Source organism: Macrobrachium rosenbergii, chromosome 2 (genome assembly GCF_040412425.1).
Source record: "Macrobrachium rosenbergii isolate ZJJX-2024 chromosome 2, ASM4041242v1, whole genome shotgun sequence".
Lineage (NCBI taxonomy): Eukaryota > Metazoa > Arthropoda > Malacostraca > Decapoda > Palaemonidae > Macrobrachium > Macrobrachium rosenbergii.
Window position 1 is genome coordinate 75361096 of NC_089742.1, and position 15397 is coordinate 75376492.

Genomic DNA, 15397 nt, shown 5'->3' on the forward strand with positions numbered 1-15397 from the left:
TGAAACCCCGTAGGATGGTGACTCCTTGCAGCGTCCCTTCGTCCCCTAGCTACAACCCCTTTCATTTCTTTTACTGTACCTACGTTCGTATTATATATTTCTTTCCACGCTCTCCTATCAATTTTTTCATAGTGCAACTGCGAGGTTTTTCTCCTGTTACACCACCTTTCAGAGTTTTTCTTTTCAGCGCTGAATGACCTCGGTCCCAGCGCTTCCTTTTTCAGCGCTGAATGACCTCATGATACCAATTTAAAGACAAATAATCCGTAATGGTAGCTATTACGGATAATATTCACACCGAATAGGAGAGAAATTAGCAAAATGGTCGAACTTAATAATCAAAGACGTTTGGAGGATTTCAACATGACTGCCATTAGCTATGGAATGCTCCATGTGGATGTATCATATGAAATGGTACTTGTGTTAATGGGTCTCTTATAATTGATGTCGTTCCCGCCTATTACGGAAATGAAAATTGCAAACTACTGAAGGAATTTGTAAGCTAGAGAGTGAAGTAAAATACAGGTTATAGAAAACTTACTGGTACATAGGCCCCATATCCTACAAATTAATTCTCAATATGGTTTGGATTAAACTGGTTGCTCTAGAACAGAATGGTTGTAAAGAAACGAACTTGAGAAACTGGTACCAGGCACGAACAATAAGCATTATAGTGAAAGAAGTAACTCTAAAATTATGGAGGTTACTTACCAGGATGATTGTCTTAGTTTATTTGGAAAGAGATAAACGCCACCGGTCCTGGTCGTTTCGGCCGTAAGTCACTTAGGCCGTAACATCCAAAACAATGTAAGACGTTATGTTTATGGTATTTATCGTTATGTTTATGGTATTTAATGTTATTATTTCATGTTTTACGTACATCCCCAAGGGGCTGGTACTAAACACGGCACTCATTTTGCACGTAAACGTGCTTACGGCCTAAATGACTTACGGCCGAAACGACCCGAACTCGACGCCACTAAGGGTTTTTTTTACGAAGAGACATCTCGGGATGCTGATATGACTGTTTTTACGCAAACCGTGCCGACGTTTATTAATATGGGTCGTGCTGTAAAGCCAATAGATTCACAAAGCGAGCTTCATCGTAACTGAACGTTTTTTGAGGGGAAAAGCAGGAAGGGAAAGAGAGAGTTGAGGAATTGGAATTGGAATATAGAATTTAGGCCAAAAGCCAAGCGCTGGGACCTATGAAGTCATTCAGCGCTGAAAGGGAAATTGACAGTAAGAAGGTTTGAAAATTGTAACATGAGGAAAACCTTGCAGCTGCACTGTGAAACAATTGTTAAAGAGGGTCGAAATTCAGATGGAAGAAAGAGAATATGAAGGAAGGTAGAGAAAAAGGAATGAAAGAGGTTACAGCCAAGAGCCGAAGGGGCCCTGCTAAGAACCTTAGTAATGCCTACAGTGCACCACGTGAGGTGCACCGACGGCACTATACCCACCTACGGGAGAGTTGAGGAACTGCTGAGGAACTGCTTATGCTGAGGAATGGCAGACTCAATAAGAATTGCTTAGGCCGAAGAGGATAGACCAGAAGTTAGGGCGAGGGAGTGAAGTGCGAAAAGAAACTGCTTAGGCCGAGGAATAACATCAAGTATAAATCCTTTCGGACCCCAGCTGCAACCCCTTTCATTCCTTTCACTGTACCTCCGTTCATGTTCTCTTTCTTCCATCTTACTTTCCACCCTCTCCTAACAATTGTTTCATAGTGCAACTGCGAGGTTTTTCTCCTGTTACACCTTTCAAACCTTTTTCTCCTATGTTCGACGGACAAAATCGTTACCATATCACAGGAGAAGCAGGATGACGTCATAAGCGGTGAAACGATGGAAGCGGATCTGGTAACAAGCAGTGGTACCAGATGAGGGTGTTTACCACCGTTTCGAATCTGCTCACAACTCAGGCATTTAATTCAGTGTGTGACGTTTCGATGCTGGGAACACGGACAGTGTCCGGTACACCACTTGGTGCTCGCTTCGACGTCATCAGCGAGCCTTTCTCGCTTTCCACTGCTAGTTGGTAATGATCCGTCGAACATTGTTCGATCGTGTGAACGCACCTTTACTGACAGTCAGTTTCTTTTCAGCCTAATGACATAGGTGCCAACGCTTTGGCCTAAATTCTATTTCAATTCCAATTCAACAAACATAAAGCTATAAATGAGTGAACAGCAATATACGTGATTGTGCATCACGTTTGGGAATGATGGTTTGTGTTTATAGTTTAGGGAATGAAAACCTTTTGGTAGGGAGCCGTGTGACCTCATGGCATCTAGGCCCTGTAGGGCAGTAGTACTGTCAGCGCTGTTACTTGGTGCACTGTAGGCATTACTTAAGGTTCTTTGAAGCGTCCCTTCGGCCTCTTAGCCGCAACCTCTCCCATCTCTTTTAAGCCCTGTCCACACTAGTGGCCACTGCCCGACAGGCAAACACTGTTCCCATAACCCGTTCCACTAAACTTATCGACCGAGTATGGAGACAGAACGATGCGATTGTCTGGTAACACTGCTTCAGAAGCGAGAGAAAATTTAAACAGCTGGAAGTACCCGTCGGGCATGCCCGCTAGTGTGGACAGGCCATTACAATACCTCCGTTCATATTCAATTTGACTTTCCCTCCTCTTTAAAAATTGTTTCCTAGTGCAACTGGAGGTTTTCCTCCTGTTACTCTTTTCAACCTTCTGACTGACTGTCAATTTTTCTTTCAGCGCTGAATGACCTGATAGGTCCCAGGGGTTAGGCTTTGGCCTAAATTCTATTATTTTATCTATGGCATTTAAGGCAGCATTTAAGGCCTTTTCCACACGATCGGCTGTCGCCAGGCTGCGTCGGTCCTTCAACCGGCTCCATCCCCCTTGGCAAAATTGTTATGTCCACACTTGCTTGTAAGTGAATTGAATTGTTGTCTTGTTGGGCAGTAGCAAATGAGTGGTAGCCAGGTCCATGCTGCACCATGCACGAAAAAAAAAAACCAGACGCGTGCATGGTATTAATCGATGTGTAAAACATCATGAACAGGTAGTATAAAATTTTAGCTTATGAAAACAATTTTGTACAAAACGAGTATTGGGAAGCTTTGTACTGAACACACACACACACACACACACACACATGAATATATATATATATATATATATATATATATATATATATATATATATATATATATATATATATATATATATATATATATATATATATATATATATATATATATATATATATGCCAGTAGTAAGACTAGCTTTGAAGCCCTCAACCATGGCTGCAGCATTCATTACATCAGAGAAGGGCAAACGTAAGCTTTGCTATGAAGAAAATCATATACACGAAAAGCATGGAGATAACAGTAGTAAAACCAAGACATTGGCGTTGTGAGCGCTTTTTGTAAAAGTTGCCGAGCTTGATAGACTACATACAACTTAAAACTGCACTGAACCAGAAGTAATGTTTTCATCGGGCTCCCTTAATCACTCAGCAAGCAGTGCACACGTTAATGGCCGAAAGGCACTTTGTTCAATGAAGTATGCAGTAATGGAAACGAGTACCGTATCATCACAGGAAGTACTAGCTACTGCTGTACAAGATCTCGATAAGGAAGCTCAATCACAGTTGTAAACCATTCCTGGACTTTCACGTATCGTACATAACTGGAGGCAGCGTGCTTTAGGAATCACAGCACTTCCAACTTGTAGGACAGGGTTTGAAATTCTTGATACAGTTAAATAGTTAGAAAATGGGTCCTTGTTCTTGGCCTTTGACAGTGGCATTGATGACCCGGACAGAATTTTAGTTTTTTTCCTCGGAAAAAGGCTTGGATGCTCTAGAAAACTCTAAAAATTGGGCCTGTAATGGGACGTTCAAGGTATCTCCTAGTTTGTGGTGTCAGTTAGTGACACTCCATATCATCATTGGAGGGTCATGTGTGCCCATATACTATTTGTCTTACTACTTCTTGATGACAAAAGAGAAGCCTCATTTCATGTCTTCTGTCTGCTGAGCGTGATTTAAGGGCAAATTGTCGACCTGTGACCTGTCTCGTGGACTTTGAAAAAGCTCTCCATAATTTACTTGTTTCTGTATTTCCACTTTCAGAAAGAGTTGGGTGTGTTTTGCGTCTCGGACAGTCTTGTTGGCGGAAAATATGTGTACTTGCCGATAGTATGAGATACAACACCGATGAAAGGTTTCAGTTTAAAATTAAGTGTTTTTGCGCATTAGCATTTTTACCAATTGGGGACGACGTCAATGCATTTGAAGATCTGTCTGATGATGAAGACATCCCTCCCGAGTTTATCACTTATTTTAAGACTACATACAGTACATTGGGATGGTGAGGGGACGCGGTCTTCGTCGACGAGGAGAAACCCCACTTTTTCCTATCAACACAGGAATGTAGGCGACCGCGTTTTGAATGACTTACCAAGATCATTTCGGTAGACGGGTTCCCCATTGCTTTGAGCTCATCGGTAACATCCACACATCCAAATTTGTGGAAACTGTGCACTGCACTTAAGGTGGAGGAAGAATTAAACCAGACAAAAAATATCGCATATTCACCTATGGTGAAATTTTCCCGGTGGAATTTACCTAGAACTGATGGAATGTACCTAGAAAACATGAATATATTTACGTATATAAATATGAATATATGTATATATATATATATATATATATATATATATATATATATATATATATATATATATGCATTTATGTACATATACTCATTACACATTTTTCTTGTAACTGGCAGCATCGTCGCTCCGTGTCAGGCTTCACAACACCGGTACTACCTGTGAGTTTGCTCAATTACCGGTGTTGGAAGTTCGCTGGTTTGTCCCTACTTTTTTCCCGATGCCACAAGAGACAGATATGGATGTCAGGGTATACAAAGGAAGGGGTGGGGCGTAGGGTTTTACTCCGCAACCTGATAAATTATGATGAAAACGAAAAGTAGAAGTAGGGCTCTTTTCTCAATCATTACAGTCCAGCGGTGTGAATAATGGGTCGAGTAATCAATTACTAGTCGATTACTTCTCAGAAGTAATCAGTAATCGCGATTACAAAAAAAAGTATGGTATCGCCCACCCCTACAGCACACACACACACACACACACACAGGCAAAGAACTTCAGATGCCTCAGAATAACTTCTTATGACGCATAAATCTCTAAAAAAAAGTCACAGGTCAAAAAGTCACTGGTAAAAAAAGTCGCAGAAAAAAGTCACATAAATCTTTCCTCGATAGACCCCCAAGGGTTTTAACGCGGTATGTATCCACCTTTGCGGCGTGTTTAGTACAAGCCCGCTGGCGATGACCGTAAAAACATAAACAAAAGACTGTGAATATCATAAAGATAATGATCCCAAGAATATTAGTCCTAGATAACGAACCCCGAAAACCCTTGGGGGTCACTATCTAGGAAAGATCCAAAATATTCTGTTTTATTACTTTAATTTTAATTGCCACCATAAATTAATGTGGCTTTTTTTCCTGTGACTTTTTTCCTAGCCAAAATTGTGACTTTTTTCCTAGCCAAAATTGTGACTTTTCTCCTAGCCAAAATTGTGACTTTTTTCCTAGCCAAAATTGTAAATTTTTTCCTAGCCAAAATTGTGACTTTTTTCCTAGCCAAAATTGACTTTTTTCCTAGCCAAAATTGTAACTTTTTCCTGTGACTTTTTCCTAGCCAAAATTGTAACTTTTTTCCTGTGACTTTTTTCCCAGCCAAACTTGTGACTTTTTTCCTGTTACTTTTTTCCTAGCCAAAATTGCGACTTTTTTCCTAACCAAAATCGTGACTTTTTTCCTAGCCAAAATTGTGACTTTTATTTCCTGTGACTTTATTCCCGGCCACCATAACACTCACCTCCTTGATCTCTGCCGTGTTCCCCTCTCTGATGACACCCAGAGGTTGACCTTCAGTCTCTCTTTTGAGGGCGAAAACCTTCCCGTGGGGGACTCTCCGGATAATGAACTCCACCTGGAAGGAGACGCAGCCTTCTCGTAGTTCAAGACAATCGTGAAGAAAGTCTAAGCTAGATTCCTTTTCGTATTTACAAAAGATTCTAATATTTCAAATATTTCTCTTCTTATAAAAAGTAACAAGAGTCCATCAAGTATTTTTAATTACTAACAAAAGAGTCTCATCTTTTCTTTTCTCATATCAGAAGGGACATGAATCTTATTATGTTATTTTGTACTCAGAAAAAGTGACATGATTATGATTATTAATAATGCTGATGATAACGGATATTCCGATCGTTAAGATTATTTGAAAAGAATGACCATCATTGCTCCTTTTAATAATTAATAGCAATATATATTCACAACTTTTGTAGATACCCAAAGTAACTAAAATACGAAAAACGAGACATATCCCTCTCCTGTCTCTAAGAGTACGTTGCCCCTCCTGTTGGCTTTAACTCAGAAAAGTGTGTATTCATGATGAAATCAACGTTTCTTAAAGGTGCTTAATGTCAACGGTATTATACAATTTGATAAGATCGCCTGAATAGTCTTGCCTTTTTGTCTGTTCTCTCGTGAGCAGGCGATTGCACGTGCATTATTCTTATTATACATGTTACATGAACTAGCTCATCGAGATTATCGATTCACGGCGTTAGGACTCGTCGTCAGCTTGTTCTTGAATAGTAACTGAAAAAGGGAGCAGAGCGAAGTGAAAGAAGTTGGACAGGCAAGTGCGAGGAGACCAAAGGGGACTCATTACAAGGCGTAAAGCGATTCACCCAAGGTGCTTAGGAAGAGACTCTACAGACTACCTTTCATTAGCTCATCCAGAGGACCGCACCCGCTGTAAGTAATGTGCTTTGCATTGAAACTGACGACGCCGATGCCGGCAACTACAGTGTCTACTGAAAACGCGGCATTTCGCTTAATAAAGCTTATTTGAGCAACTGAAAACATAAATACCGGTTGTGGATGCGCTTGTTTATTTATCCGCAAAGTATGAGCTTATTTTGATAACATGGCTGGATTACTGTAAAAGCAAACAAGCGCAACCACAACCGGTATTTATGTTTCCCGTTGCTCAAATGAGCTCTATTAAGAGAAATGACGCGTTTTCAGTAGACATCGTAGGCGCCGGCATCAGCGCCGTCGGTTTTAATGCAAAGAACATTACTTACAGCGGGTGCGGTCCTCTGGATGAGTTAATCAAAGGTACCCTGCAGCGTCTCTTCTAAGCACCTTGGGTGAATCGCTTTATGCCTTGTAATGAGTCCCCTTTGGTCTCCTCTCACTTACCTGTCCAACTTCTTTCACTTCGCTTTGCTCCCTTTTCAGTTCTCATTCAAGAGCAAACTGACGACGAGTCCTAACGCCGTGAATCGATAATCTCGATAACTAATTCATGTAACATGTACAACAAGAATAATGCTTGCGCAATCGCCTGCTCACGAGAGAACAGACAAAAAGGCAAGACTATTCAGGCGATCTTATCAAATTCTATAGTTCCGTTGACATTAAGCACCTTTAAGAAACGTTGATTGCATCATAAACGCCCACATTTCTAGGTTAAGTGACCATATTAGGACGTGGTCACTTAATCTAAACTGCACGGGGAATCTTGAACAATCGTCGGCCTTTTGTTTAAGGAAAAATCTGTCCACGACATCTAATCACTGTTACTTTTACAAAGGAAGGAAACTAACAATAAACGATGTTGGGCTATGTCTTACCACTATGAAGGCACCAATGTGAATATAGAGCATTGTTTTCAGTATGTAAAAAAATTAACAACTCGCGTAACCTGTCACAAATATAAAGGAAGAAAACTAACCATCAATGTTGGTTCATTTTTAATGAGATTGTGAGCTTCGGTGGCATTATTCACCTGGACCCCACACACGCTGACGAGGCGATCACCAATGTGGAAAGTATTGTGTAAATAGGGATGCTCCCTTTGCTTCCAGCCGGCCACGTACACCTGAGGGATGATAAAGAATGTGATTACAGATGAGTTGTCCAATTTCATCTTACGTCAAAATTCCAAGAAGATAAAAGCTCAGTGATGGAAAAAGTGACATGATAAAAAAGGCAGGGAATGAATATTAGACAATACCAAGTCCCTCGAGACTGTTTTTACAGGCCTGAAAACAGGGGATCGCGGCAGACAAACTTTGGATATGGTATTTCAAGGTATTCTTTAGACCTTGCGGTATTCAACTAGGGCGCAGCTGTGTGTACTGAAGATAATACACCATGCTTCACTCCACATTTCAATACGTTGTATATTCGGTATTTGTTTTTAGTGTTTGGTATACTTAATTAACCATACTGATTGAAGGCCGTTCTCTCATTGGCAAAACAAAGATAACATAAATTAAAATTAAATTTTTATTGGAAAAATCGAAGAAAGATATTTCTGACAAATTAAGTAGTGCAATGTTTATGATACAAAGGGCACACCGGAGTCAAACCTGCACGATTAACAATGGTACTGAGTCTTCAGAAGAGCTAAATTTTGCCATAACACAGACAAAGTGAACCTGTGGGGCATAAGATTTACTATGCAACTGACAGCTTTTAAGAGAACCTTTACTGGAACATTGTGGTTAATTGTAAGACGCTTATAGTTCAGATATCATCATGCAAATGGCGCCGTGGAAGAAGTATTTTTAGAGATAACATTACAAAACTTGAGAGAACTTCCACAACACAAGCGGTATGGCACAACTGGCAGCTTGTAAGAGGGATCTCTGGTACAACACTGAAGGATCTTAAAATAACATCGCAGTCCAACTCGTTTATATGCAGCTGGCACCTTGCAAGAGCGGACTCAGGTACAAAATTGCAGAAACCTTAGAGAATATTTCGAACATAAAGGTTTCCATGGAAATGGCAGCTTATAAAAGCACTCTCAAATACTTCATTGCAGAAACTTGCAAACATCTCAAACATACCTGTTTAGCTGCAACTGGCAGCTTTCAAGAGTACCTTCAAGTGCAGCATTGCAGAAACTAAAGAGAATTTTCATACAAATAACTTGCTAGGGTGCCTTCAAATAAAACAGTTCAATAATTAAGAGGACATCTCAAACATAGTTGTTTCCATGCAGCTGGCCGCTTGCAAAAGCACTGTCAAGTACATTACAGACTCTTCAGAGAACATCCGGAAAATACCAGTCTCCAATGCAAATGGCAACTAATAAGGACGCCTTCAAGTACGACATTCAGTAAATTAAGACAATATCTTGAACATGCTGGTAGCTTACAAGAGCATCTTCAGGTACAACATTACAGAAACATAGGAGAACATCTTCAGCATACCATACATCTGGCAGCTTGCAAGAATGCCTTCAAGTAAAAATGGCAGTAAATTAAGCAAGCAGCTTGCAATAGTGCTTTGAGATACATTGTTGCGGAAATTGAAGGGAACATCTTGAACATGCATCTGGCCACTTTTAACGATGTCTTTAGGTACAATGCTGCAGAAACTTGAGATAACACCTTGAACATATCTGTCTCTACATGATTGACAGTTTATAAGAGTGCCCTTAAGCACAACATCGCAGTAAATTAAAGGAATATCCTGAATACACTTGTTTCCATGTGAGTGGCAGTTTACAAGAGCACCTTCAGTATGGTGCTGAAGAAACTTCAGACAGCACCTTGAACATACCTATTTCCAAGCACCTGACCACTTGTAAAAGAATCTTTAGGTACAGCATTGCAGAAACATAGGAGGACACATTGAAAATACACATGTCTGCACAAATGGAAGCTAACAAGAGTCCTTCTCAATACATCATTGAAGTAAATTAAGAGAACATGTCACACATACCAGTTCCATTGAACTGACAGCTTGCAAGAGTGCCTTCAGATACAATATTGCAAAACTTAAGGGAACATGTTGATCATACCCATTACCATGCAGCTGGGAGCTCGTATGAGCTACCTTCAGATATACCATTCCAGAAACTTATAACATCTTAAATATACCCATTTCCATGCAACTAATGAATTATTTCAATGGTGGCTTTGTGTAAAACATTGCAGAAACTTCAGAGAACACCTTCAAAACTAAGAAGTATCATGCAAATGGAAGATTACAAGAATGTCGTCAGACACATCATTACAGTAAATTAAGATAACCTTCAAGTACAACAGTAATGTAAGAGAATATCTTGACCATGATTGGTATCGTGTAAATGGCAGCTTGGAATAGTGCCTTAAGGTGCCACATTGCAGAAACTTATGAGAACATCTTGAGCATAACAGTTATCATGCAATTGGCAACTTGCAGGAACATCTTTAAGCACAACATTAAAGAAATTTAAGAAAACAAGGAAACCTCTTGAACTTAACCGTTATTATGCACCTGACAGGTAGCAAGAATGCCTTCAGGTAAAACATTGCAAAAACTTGAGAGAACATATTGAAGATAACAGGTATCATGCAAATGGCAACTTGTATGAGTGCCTTCAGGTACAACATGTACTAATTTTAAAGAATATCTAGAACATAACCGTTTCCATGCAAATAATAGCTTGCAAGAGTGCCTTCATTTGCAACATTACAGAAATTTATCATGTGACTGGTAGCTTGCAAGACCACCTTCATCTATGAAATTGCGGTAACTTATGAGGACTTTCTGAACTTAATTGTTGTCATGCAACAGTAGCTTGCAAGAGCAACTTCTGGTACAACACTGCTGCAATTTAAGAGCACTTCCTGATCTTAACTGTTATTATGCAACTGTCAGCTTGGAAGAATACCTTCAGGTACAACATTGCATACAGTAAGGAGAACCTCTTTAATAAAACCATTTCCATGCAGCTGATAGCTTGCAAGAACGCAGTCAGGTACAATATTGTAGTAATGTACGAGAAAATCCTGAACATAGCTGTTATCACACAGCTATGTTCAAGATTATCTCGTACGTTACTACAGCTATCAATTGCATGGAAAGAGTTTTATTATAGAGGTTCTCCTTACTGTATGCAATGTTGTACCTGAAAGTATTCTTCCAAGCTGATAGTTGCATGATAACAGTCAAGCTCAGGAAGTGCTCTTAAATTACTGCAATGTTGTACCAGGAGGTGCTCTTGCAAGCTACTGAGGCCTGGGAAGATATAACTTTACAAAAACTTAAAAGAACCTCTAAGGCAACTGGTAGCTTGCACACCGTAACAGAATTGTATTAAATTATTAGATCCTTCTGAGCATAATTGTTATAATGCAACTGACATCTTGGAAGCTTACCATCACGTACAAAACTACACACATCTTAAGAGTACTATAAGGAAATAACCGTTTTCACATAACTGGTAGCTTTTAAGAGCACCCGTAGGTACAACATTCCAGTAAACTATTGAACATCTTGAACATAACTATTATTATGCAATTGGCAGCTTGGAAGATGGCCTTCAGGTACGCTGTAAAAACATAAAAAAGCCTCTAGGACATGCCTGTGCCCATGCTACTAGAATTTCACAATATTGTGGTAACTTAAAGAGAACCTCTTGAACTCAATCATTATTATGCAATTGGCAACTTGGAAAAGTTCCTTCAGGTGCAACATTGCAGAAATTTGAGAGAAACTATAAGTTATAACCGTTTTCATGCAAATGTCACCTTGAAAAGTTGTCAGGTGGAACAGTACAGAAACTTAAGAAAACCTTTAGGATATAGGTCTTATCATGCAATTGGCAGCTTGGAAAAAGTGCCTTCAGGTACGACAGTACAGAAACTTAAGAAAACCCTTAGAATATAACTGTTATCATGCAACTGGCAGTTTAGAAAAAGTGCCTTCAGGTACAACATTACAGAAATTTAATAAAATTCTTAGGACATAACTGTTGTCATGCAACTGGCAGCTTAGAAAAAGTATCTTCAGGTACAACAGTACAGAAACTTAAGAAATCCCTCAGGACGTAACTAGTTATGAAACAGGCAGCTTTGAAAAAGTGCCTTTAATACAGAAATTGAAGAAAACCGTTGGGAAATAACTGTTATCATGCTGCTGGGAGCTTTAAAAAAGAGCTTCCAGTTATGGTAGTAAAAAAATTGAAGAAAACCCTTAGGACATAACTGTTATCCATGCAACTGACAGCTTAAAAAAGGGCCTTCAGGTACAACAGTAGAGAAACTTAAGAAAACCTTAGGACATAACCGTTATGCAAATGCAGCTTGGAAAAAGTGCCTTCAGGTACAACAGTACAGAAATTTAAGAAAACCGTTACGACATAACTGTTATCATGCATCTAGCAGCTGTAAAAAAAAAGGGGGGGGGGGCGTTCAGGTATAATGGTACAAAAAACTTAAAAAACCTTTAGGACATAACTGTTATGCAACTGGCAGCTTAGAAAGAGTGCCTTCAGGTACAACAATACAGAAACTGAAGAAAACCCATAGGATATTACTGCTATTATGCTACTGGCAGCTTTAAAAAAGTGCTTTCAGTTACGGTAGTAAAATAATTTAAGAAAACCCTTGGGACAAACTATTATCATGCAACTGGCAACTTTAAAATACGGCCTTCAGGTACAACAATACAGAAATTGAAGAAAACTCTTGGGACATAACTATTATCACGCAACTGGCAGCTTAAAAAAAAAAGCGAATTCAGTTACGGTGGTAAAAGAATAAGAAAAACCCTTATGACATAACTGTCATCATGCAACGGGCAGCTTAAAAAAAAGGCCTTCAGGCACAACAGTACAGAAACTTAAGAAAACCCTTAGGACATAACTGTTATCATGCAACTGGCAGTCTGGAAAAAGTGCCTTCTGTTACAATAGTACAGAAACTTAAGAAAAGCATAACTGTTATGCAAGTGGCAGCTTTAAAAAAAGTGCCTTCAGGTACAATAGTACAGGAATTGAAAAAAACCCTTAGGATATAAATATTAACATGCAATTGGCAGCTTGCGAAAAGTGCCTTAGGGTACAATAGTATAGAAACGTAAGAAAACCCTTAGGAAATAACTGTATGCAACTGGCAGCTTAAAAAAAAGTGCCTTCATGTCCAATAGCACAGAAATTTAAGAAAACCCTCAGAACATAAATAACATGCAACTGGCAGCTTGGAAAAAGTGCCTTCTGGTACAACAGTACAGAAATTTAATAAAACTCTTAGGACATAACTGCTATCATGCAACTGGCAGCTTAAAAAAAAGTGCCTTCAGGCACAAAAGTACAGAAACTTAAGAAAACCCTTAGGACATCACTGTTGTCATGCAACTGGCAGTTTGGAAAAAGTGCCTTCTGTTACAATAGTACAGAAACTTAAGAAAATGCTTAGTACATAACTGTTATCCAACTGGCAGCTTTTAAAAAAGTGTCAACTGGCAGCTTTTAAAAAAGTGCCTTCAGGTACAATAGCACAGAAATTTAAGAAAACTTTCAGAATATAACTAACATGCAACTGGCAGCTTGGAAAAAGTGCCCTCAGGTACTAAAGTACAGAAACTTAAGAAAACCCTTAGGACATAACTGTTATCATGCAATTTGCAGTTTGGTAAAGTGCCTTCAGGTACAACAATACAGAAACTTAAGAAAACCCCCCGGGACATAACTGTTGTCATGCAACTGGCAACTTTAAAAAAAAGTGCCTTCAGGTACAGTAGTACAGAAACTTAAGAAAACCCTTGGGACATAAATGTCATCATGCAACTGGCAGTTTGGAAAAAGTGCCTTCAGGTGCAACAGTGCAGAAACTTAGGAAACTCTCTGGACATAACTGTCATCATGCAACTGGCAGCTTGGAAAAAGTGCCTTCAGGTACAACAGTACAAAAATTGAAGAAAACCTTAGTACTGTTATCATGCAACTAGCTGCTTGCAAGATCTTCCTCAGGCACACAACTGCAGAAACTTACGTGGTTGAAAACATTAACAAAAGCAACGGAGTTGATGCAGTCCTTCTTCCGTAGGGTGAGCCTGACGCCTGCTTGGTGGCTGATTTCTCTTTGAAGTCGGATCACTTGCTGCTCACGAAGGCTCATGAGTCGTCCATCTTGCCCAACCTGGTACTGCTGTGGATGACCAGACTGAAATATGAGTCACTGGTTTAGGCCTTGTCACAACCAGGGCACAACATTTATTATTATTATAAAGAACTTGATTTTTCAGCATTTATTAATGTTAGTTATTAAAACTACGCTTATTAGTATTAATATCTGTTTTATGATATTTTTATCAGTATCATTATTGTTACAATTATCACCAATATTATTGGTATATTGTTGCTACAAATACTTTTGCTAGCTCTCAGAGTTGGGATATTTTCTTTTCTAGACGTTCTAATTTATCTATGGTAATCTTTCATATCTTATTTGTGTCAATCTTATATTCCCTTTTTTCTTAAATAAGCAATTTATTATAAGATAAAACCTTTGTTTTAGAATGTGGGCTCCAAACCCACTGCAACGGAAGATCTCACGTATTCAGCCATAGGAATACGTATATACTTTTTCCATTTATCTATCTGCAACTGTGAAAAGTAATTAGTGTCAACTAAAAAGAGAGGTGAGGAAAATGTTCCTTTATGATCATACCGGCTGTTGTTTCGGTGCTATAGAAGGCCCGACTGACGCAGCCCTTCGACCATGCTCTCGTCGTCCAGATCGACGGTGCTCTGATCGACGCCGAAGCAGTCCAGTTTGAGGGGCCTGTGGTGCAGGAGCTGCTGTGGGCGTGGACGGAGCTGCTAATCCCGCGGTGCCAGCCAAGAAGAGGGGCTCGTAAGAACTCTCAGATGCGCTCACGTTTGTCCAGCTGCCGCCTGCTATGCTGCTCGCCCCAACACTGCCACCACTCGCACCCATGCCACTCGCTCCAACGGTGTACCCAGCTGGCATTCCAGCACCAACACCTACGCCGACACCAGCACCTCCATAAGCACTAGCTCTTTGACCTGGGGGCAATGGAGGCCTGCCACCAGTGGCGCCACCTCCACCGCCGCCAGCCCCTAAAGAATTTCCAACTCTGAGTTGGACAGCGTTGGGGTCTTGGATCACAGAATAAGAGGCCTCGCTGGTGTCCAGCAAGTCCATCGAGTCACTCACTGACGAGTCGGGCGTCGGATAAACGGCTCCGTAGAGCTGGGAGTTGGCCATGCTGCCGCTCGACTCCAGGGCCGCACCGACTGTGTCAAAATTGAAGACGGAGGCTGATGGGGACGGGACGTTGATAACCGTCACGTGTTCCCTAGGCTGAGACACCTGAAATGGAAGCAGGGGAGATGGCTTCGTGAGTGACGGTAACTGTTTTCGGATAGATTACGGTCAATCAATAAGTAACGTACCTGGTATTTTTATGGTAAGGTATAAAAGGGGTTTTGGTTTGTTTTGCGTCATGCCGTTGACTATGCTTTTGACAAGAAATTTCAGAGAGTCGCGTTTTCAATATCACT

At 40.1% G+C, this 15397-nt stretch overlaps 1 protein-coding gene across 4 annotated transcripts in view; it reads right to left on the reverse strand.

Annotated features, from left to right (window-relative positions):
* The window catches only part of LOC136848760 (uncharacterized), an 82212-nt gene that overhangs the window by 11381 nt on the left and 55434 nt on the right, over positions 1 to 15397 (reverse strand). For 2 of the 4 annotated variants that reach the window (XM_067121346.1, XM_067121336.1), the window contains exons 7-10: positions 14541 to 15206; positions 13863 to 14033; positions 7823 to 7969; positions 5891 to 6004 (exon numbers count right to left, since the gene is read on the reverse strand). In XM_067121346.1, the coding sequence (XP_066977447.1) occupies positions 5891 to 6004; positions 7823 to 7969; positions 13863 to 14033; positions 14541 to 15206 (1098 nt within the window). The remainder of the gene's footprint in view (positions 1 to 5890; positions 6005 to 7822; positions 7970 to 13862; positions 14034 to 14540; positions 15207 to 15397) is intronic. The other 2 variants (XM_067121356.1, XM_067121360.1) reach the window with 1 other exon arrangement.